The sequence below is a fragment of the Crassostrea angulata genome, chromosome 1 (genome assembly GCF_025612915.1).
Source record: "Crassostrea angulata isolate pt1a10 chromosome 1, ASM2561291v2, whole genome shotgun sequence".
Classification (NCBI taxonomy): Eukaryota; Metazoa; Mollusca; class Bivalvia; order Ostreida; family Ostreidae; genus Magallana; species Magallana angulata.
In genome coordinates this window covers 20,950,941-20,959,001 of record NC_069111.1, presented here as the reverse complement: position 1 = coordinate 20,959,001, position 8,061 = coordinate 20,950,941, and the positions used below count along the sequence as shown (strand labels likewise).

The 8,061-nt window shown below is 33.3% G+C and overlaps 1 protein-coding gene across 3 annotated transcripts; it reads right to left on the bottom strand.

The window, feature by feature from the left end:
* Window positions 1-1,154: 1,154 nt before the first annotated feature.
* Window positions 1,155-7,960, bottom strand: LOC128175367 (uncharacterized). Of its 3 annotated transcripts, none has more exons than XM_052840937.1 (8): window positions 7,824-7,960; window positions 7,220-7,424; window positions 6,919-7,028; window positions 6,135-6,191; window positions 3,228-3,326; window positions 2,719-2,886; window positions 2,078-2,104; window positions 1,155-1,764 (listed from the first exon to the last, which is right to left on the bottom strand). In XM_052840937.1, the coding sequence occupies exons 2-8, from the start codon at window positions 7,383-7,385 to the stop codon at window positions 1,735-1,737; spliced, it is 657 nt and encodes a 218-aa protein (XP_052696897.1). In that variant the 5' UTR covers window positions 7,386-7,424; window positions 7,824-7,960; the 3' UTR covers window positions 1,155-1,734. The 3 variants fall into 3 exon arrangements, with proteins under 3 accessions (XP_052696897.1, XP_052696904.1, XP_052696911.1); XM_052840944.1 differs by having other exon boundaries at window positions 7,220-7,412; window positions 7,824-7,952; XM_052840951.1 differs by lacking the exon at window positions 2,078-2,104.
* Between the last annotated feature and the right edge of the window lie 101 nt (window positions 7,961-8,061).

Below are 8,061 nucleotides of genomic sequence, written 5' to 3'. Positions count from 1 at the left end.
ACAACACAATTTGTTGTTCCTGAAACCACTAGACATTAGGAAACCATATACATTGTAGAACTAGGCTTTTTACGTTGTGGGCTCGATACCACCAAAATTGAAAGCAATAATTTTTTTCTGAACGTTTGTTCAAATATTCAAAACTGAATTTAGTTAGAAATTGTGTTTTTGCAAACTTGAATTATAACATTTTATTGTAAAAAGTTGAAATTGTATTTTACGACTAAACCAAATATGCATTTGTTCTATCTTATCCCTAGCTGTCAATCTTTTTTTGAAACCGCGCCAAACACAAATTGTGAGAAAGGGGCATATTCTAAAGGAAGGAAGACATTAAACAAGAAAAACTATCATTTTGTCCGGCAATATGATAGGCGGATATAAAGGAGACAAAACTAATTGGAATGTTGCAAGCTTTTAAAATACTCATTAATGGAATATGCATGTCTATAAATTATAAAGTAAGTTATAATTATTGACGAATCTTCGAGATTCAAGTAATTTGTGCTTGTTTGAATGTGTATTTCAGTATATATTCAGCATGCAATTTTATATGCATGACAGTTATTGTAAAATTTAAGGGGAAGATCCAGTAAGTTGCAAGAACTTGTATTTAATCCTTTTGAGTTTGTCTCAATAAAATATGTTCAAAACAAAATAAAGTGTGTATATAGAGTTACCAGAATTAATATACATGTATTTATTAAAATTTTGATCCGAGTGTTTCACTGCAATTACACATATGCATGTGCAAAATAATGTCCTGTTTCTGCTATACTACATTACAACCTTAAATATAACAGAAAGATTTCATCTGCTCTTTTGAAATATTTTGAGTATGTTTCACTTGTCTATACAGTTCAAGCCAATAACAAGCCAAAAATTCTGTGATATACATGTATTTATAACACCATGTAGTAATCATTAGGTGCATTAACAGAAGTTCATCTTCGCTAGCCAAGGGTTTTCGGTCCACTGTCAAAAACCCTTGGCTAGCGAAGATGACAGAAGTTGTAATGACCTCTTCAAATATTTTTAAACTCTTGATGGGACTTAAATCAAATAACAAAAGCTTTAATTATCACATCTTTTGTTGCATCGTTTCCGTTTTCGTTAATATTTAACAACATAAAAAGGTACAAATAAGACAAATATTGAATTTTACTCATGTTATAATAGTTTATTAAACAAAAAGTTATAAATTATTCATATTAATGTTTAAATACATGTACATGTAAATTAATAGCAAATGTGCATTCATGCTTCTTAAGATAGTAAATATACTTGTATATGGAAATCATTTACTGGTAATATACATGTATGTAAAATAAATCTAAGAACATTCATTGTCCTTAAATCATACATAAATCTGCAATACATAATTTTAGGATATTGGCCATGTGGAAAAAAAACAAATTCGGATTGTAAAATGTGCATGACTATAACATGACGACTAAATTACATGCACATCAACACGTAAAAAAGCTAGAAAAAGAAACAAAAAACATTTTATCCATATCTTTCTTTAACATATTATCCTTTGTACACTTTCTACCATGTATATTCTATTTTTATGTAAATAAATACATTTTCACTTTTAAAAAAAATTCACTGAAATTTTAGCTTTCACTGCTTAATTAAATACAAACAACCATAGTTTATACAGTACTGCTAAATGTACATGCAAGTCCAGTCGTTGACGCATTTCTATTTTAATATTTCAAACACCATTGATTAATATCCTTGGTATCTGTCCCCTTCAGTCTGTATATAAAAAAAATAATACAACATCTGAAAAATGCCCAAAAAATAAACAATTTATTAAATCATCACTAAAAACAAAATGTCAGAATTTATGATGCAAGAAAAGTCTTCATGCTTTCAAAATAAAGCAATAACTTTATTATGCAAGTTACATTTAGATTAATAATTTACAAAGCAAATCTTCTTCACTTTGAGTATATAAAATAGAGCACTTTTCAAGGAGAGACTTGAGATTAAACAATTAGTGGAGAGCAGTGAAAGGAAATGCAACAGTTCACTAAGCAAGGAGAAATCTTCAAATTGGATTACTGACGAGGCTATCTTCTGATGTGCTGGTTCGCTGGAGGAAAAAAGCAAAGGAGTTAGCTAACGTAATTGCATTACGTGTTTTCATAATCCTGAAAGACACTGAAAAATTAATGTTTTAACTTTTTTCTGTCAATTAAAATTATATATACATGTATGAAGAAGTTTAATGCTGTATATTTTCTCCTGTAATATCTTAATTTTGAAGCTTGCAGAATTTTCTAGCTCTATCATTGGAGAGTCAGTCAAATTACCGACATACATTTACCCGCTCGTGGGATATAAAAGTACATATCATGCGTCATTTACATAATTCTTTTCTAAATTTTATCTCAGTTAACTACAGGATGTATTTTCTGAGTTTAAAGTAAAGCTTGTAAAGTTGGACACAGCAAACCGGTAAAAAATTCATTGTTAATTGAATGTTAATGTTAATTGCAATAATCAATGATGGCAACAACTTAAACCATCATATCAATCAATTGTAAAAAAATTTTGACTGACCCTCATACTTGCATTTTGACAAATATGAAAAGCATAATTACATTGCATGTAGCTAATATTAATGCTAGCAAATTAAAAATAACCAATGTATTACGAAACAGTTATTTCACTTTTCACAGAGAACGATTAACTTGACAAACTTACTTTTACAGGAAATATGCATGGTAGCAAACAAAGGAATATAGAATGGTGGAGGTTATATCGTCCAAAACACACCAGCTCATAGTACTGAACAAACGCTGTTATAGCAAATATAAATCCAATGATGGTACTAATGGTCACAAAGATGTGTACTTCGTACAGGTAGTCTTCCTGTGAAACAATATATGTACCACACTTATATTTTTATTATGAAAGGTCAAATTAATGCTATAGCCGAGTGAATCATTTATCTACTATATAATAAAGTAATTAATTAAATAGGATTTCTTAATTAATAAATTACATTTTTTGGCTATGGTGTTAGACATTGAGTATGCATCAAATGAAATCTAGGCCTAAAAAGCACCAGACAGGCATATATGGGGCAAGTGAATGAGTGTCCATTTCTTTGCTTGATTGCTAGTGGTGTACAGACTATAGGTAAACTAATGGATTGCATTACATTTTCTTGGTCTTAAATAAAGACTGCTCCGGTCAGTTCTGTGGCTTACCCTGGTTGTCCACTGAGCTATGTATCCATAAATCAGCACAGAAGTGAGAACTGTATACAGGAGTAGTGTAAACAGGGTCAGGGAGAAAAACTTCTTTATCTACAAGGAAAAGAAAAACTTTAAAAGTTTAAAGAGCCTTGTTTAAACTATTTCAAATAGTATTATTTTGCCAAAACTTGAAGCAGCTTAGGCTAAATACTGAAGTTGTGAAAAATCATGTCCATCCTTCCTTTATTGAAAGACCTGGACAACAACAATAATTCATACTCATGCGCAGATCTAGAGAAGGTGGGTTCCCCCCCCCCCCCCCCCCCCCCCCCCCCCGCCAGTAAAATTCAAATTTCTTTTAATTACACTATAAAAAATAACATTACAACAAGAGGCCCATGGGCCACATCGCTCACCTGAGGAACAATAGGTATGATAAAATCAGCTTAATGGAGTCATAATACAAACTATCTGGACAATGTACAATAATACATGTAGATCCCGTATAAATAAAATCCATTTTCCCCTGGATATTCTTATGTTTATAATCATTAGTCCCTTTTCCAACAGGACGATTTTATAGTCATATCATATGTTGAGTATTGCAGTTCTCAAAAAGATCCTTAACAATTGTTTATATATGGGATATAAACGTACATAAACTCTGAACCTTCTTGTGAGGCCAAAGAATTGTCCTGGGGCCAAAGTCTTAACAATTATAAAGAATCATCTGGCTGATTAGTTTCTGAGAAGAAGATTTTTAAAGATTTACCATATATATTCCTTTGTTAAACTTTGAACCCCCATTGTGGCCCCACCTTACCCCTGGGGATCATGATTTTCACAACTTTGAATTAACACTACCTGAGGACGCTTCAACACAAGTTTAAGCTTTCCTAGCTGATTAGTTTCTGAGAAGAAGATTTTTAAAGATTTACCATATATATTCCTATGTAAAACTTTGACCTTCCATTGTGGCCCCACCCTACCCCCGGGGGTCATGATTTTCACAACTATGAATCTACACTACCTGATGATGCTTCCACACAAGTGTCAGCTTTACTGGCTGATTAGTTTCTGAGAAAAAGATTTTTAAAGATTAACTCTATATATTCCTATGTAAAACTTCGATCCCCCATTGTGGCCCCACCCTACCCCCGGGGGTCATGATTTTCACAACTTTGAATCTACACTACCTGAGGATGCTTCCACACAAGTGTCAGCTTTCCTGGCTGATTAGTTTCTGAGAAGGAGATTTTTAAAGATTTACTCTATATATTCCTATGTAACAAAACTTCGACACCTCAATGTGGCCCCACCCTACCCCTGGGGATCATGAATTTCACAACTATGAATTGACACTACCTGAGGATGCTTCCACACAAGTTTCAGCTTTCCTGGCTGATTAGTTTCTGAAAGGAAGATTTTTAAAGATTTACTTTATATATTCCTATGTTAAACTTCGACACCCCATTGTGGCCCAACCCTACCCCCGGGGGTCATGATTTTCACAACTGTGAATTTACACTACCTGAGGATGCTTCCACACAAGTTTCAGCTTTCCTGGTCTTATGGTTCATGAGAAGAAGATTTTTAAAGATTTACTCTATATATTCCTATGTTAAATTTCGACCCCCAATTGTGGCCCCACCCTACCCCCGGGGGTCATGATTTTCACAAATTAGAATTTACACTACCTGAGGATGCTTCCACACAAGTTTCAGCTTTCCTGGTCTTATGGTTCATGAGAAGAAGATTTTTAAAGATTTACTCTATATATTCCTTTGTAAAACTTTGACCCCCCCCATTGTGGCCCCACCCTACCCTCGAGGGTCATGATTTTCACAAATTAGAATTTACACTACCTGAGGATGCTTCCACACAAGTTTCAGCTTTCCTGGTCTTATGGTTCAGGAGAAGAAGATTTTTAAAGATTTACCCTATATATTCCTATGTTAAATTTCGACCCTCCATTGTGGCCCCACCCTACCCTCGGGGGTAATGATTTTCACAAATTAGAATTTACACTACCTGAGGATGCTTCCACACAAGTTTCAGCTTTCCTGGTCTTATGGTTCATGAGAAGAAGATTTTCAAAGATTTACTCTGTATATTCCTATGTAAAACTTCGACCCCCCATTGTGGCCCCACCCTACCCCCGGGGGTCATGATTTTCACAAATTAGAATCTACACTACCAGATGATGCTTCCACACAAGTTTCAGCTTTCCTGGTCTTATGGTTCATGAGAAGAAGATTTTTGAAAATTTCTCGAAAATTTTCATAAATTCCTAATTATCTCCCTTTGCAAAAGGGCGTGATCCTTAATTTTCACAAATTTAAATCCCCTTAGGCTAAGGATGCTTTGTGCCAAGTTTGGTTGAAATTGGCCCAGTGGTTCTTGAGAAGATGTTGAAAATGTGAAAAGTTTACAGACAGACGGACAGACAGACAGACGGACGGACAGACAGACAGACAGACGGACGACAGACAAAATGTGATCAGAATAGCTCACTTGAGCTTTCAGCTCGGTGAGCTAAAAAACTAAAATATGCCTCATACCCCCCCCCCCCCCCCCCACCAGAAAGGAAAAATTTTCTGGATCCGCGCATGATACTGTATATGGTATGACAATTTCCAGAGATTTGTATCAAATCCAAGAATATGAAATCTTGAACTTTTGTTGCCATTTCATATAGTAAACTGGTGCCAGAAAAATAAAAGCGAGAATTTAATATCCGCTATACGGGGGCCTCCTGCGATTTTGCACGCTTATTGATACTTTGTGTTTAATTAGGAATTTACAGTAGCTAAATTGGACTACATCTCATGAAAGTACAAAATGATAAAATAGCTATGATATATTCTTACTGACATCTGTTTATAAGTGAGTGAATTAAGAGAGAGGTATGAGACTTACTGAGCTGGCTCTTTTACTGATGGAGGCGCGGACTGCTGTACTGCCAAGTAATACCATCTGTTATCAAAAGAAAGTTTGAAGAATTATGTAATTTCCTTAGCACTTTCTCACTCATGCGGAAATTGATACTACTTTAAGCATATATTATATGGTTTTTTTTTTTAATTTAAAGTATTGTGGCACAATAATAATTGTGCAAACTCTATGGAAAAAGGTTTCTTTCCATCTTGAGAGGTTTATCTATGAAATAACATGGATACAAATATTTAAAGTGTGCTTTACATTGCTTACAATGAAATATTTATTTCACTCCAGAACCTAAATGCACAAAGATTTCCTCATAATTGAGAATATATAAAAAAAATTCATATTGTAAAAAAGATTTTTTTTTACCTTAAGCTTAATGAAGAATGTGTATAATTATAGTGATTATGTTTTTTTCTCATTATTGTACAGGAAATTGGATACTTAAATAGACTGAATTTATCAATTATATTCATTTTCATATAATGCAATATATTAAAGGCAACTTTATCTTTATATTTGGGAAAAAACTGTAATAATAAAAAGAGAATTTTTTCTGAATCAAAAAATTTCCTGTTGCGACTGATAAGATCAAAGGTTAAACATGTGTGACTTTATCATATTGACTTAATCATAGTCATTACCTGAAGATATTCACGATCTTGTGAAAAATGCTTATTAAATCAACCACACAGATGAAAAGAACATTGTAAACTAATGAAATAAATTTATTTTCTAATAACCGGTATATATTACTTACAACTATCCCTGCCCATAGACCTGTTCCATAACAATTTCTTTTGTTTATAAACCATGGGTAAGGGTCATCCAGATCCATTAACAGGGGAATAAGAAAAATCTCAGCTACACCTTTTAAAAAAAACAACATAAAATTAATGCTGAAAACATGACTTTACAATGTCATCTATTGAAAATTTCTGCAACATGGATTACTCTCCTTACATTTAAAAATGCATGCAAAGTGTCATGTAGTTTTTTTCGGTTCAACATCATGAAATTAAGGCACAGAAATCAGGCTGTCTAAAGTAATTAATTTATACCTAGCATGGTTGTGAAGAATCCACTGCATAGCTGCACAATCCCTATGGCTTTTGGCCAGCTATGCGAAGGAATCTGGGGAATGTGTCCAAAGTGGATTTCATCCACCTCTTCTTGCTCCTCAGTTATGAGGTCGGCTCCTGGGTCCCCACTGATTCCGTCCCTCATGATTCAGTGACTGTCATTTCTTTACTCCTATTATATTTACTGAAAACATCAAACATATAAACAATGAGAGCACCAACTTGATAAAATGAAGTATGTGCGAGCACATTTCAATAACATTCATAGCACTCTCCAAAACAAATAAATGACTTTTGAAAATTACATTGTCTATGATGACTAAATACAAGGATTTTGATTTTACACTTTTTGTATAGCTCAACAAGGAAACAACAATATTGAATAAGCACAGGAATTAACTCTTATTATTCAAACAATCGGGCTCCACTGTATATACACTATATCATATCTATCATTTTTTTAAAAAGAAAAGTAAAATTACAAATAAACGCCCTTTTACAAATAAGAAATTCAGCACAATTGCTCAAGAGGAGATATGCATGTAATCCAAACAATTTGTAAAATATCAAACCTGCTACTCACTTTATTTACACAATACAGTATATAAACTGAAGAAAATGTTTTTTGTCATGTGATTTCAAGTGTCAACGTCTCTAAATGCTCTTCCGTGGCACATTTTGTACTCAGCTCAAGTGAATTTGGTGATTGTTTGTCATGTGAAGAGAGGAGACGTTCAAAATTAATTAATTTGATCTATGTATTTGACATTTCAAAAGGCAAAATTCTTCTGTTCTATTTCAGCATTTTATTATACCTATTA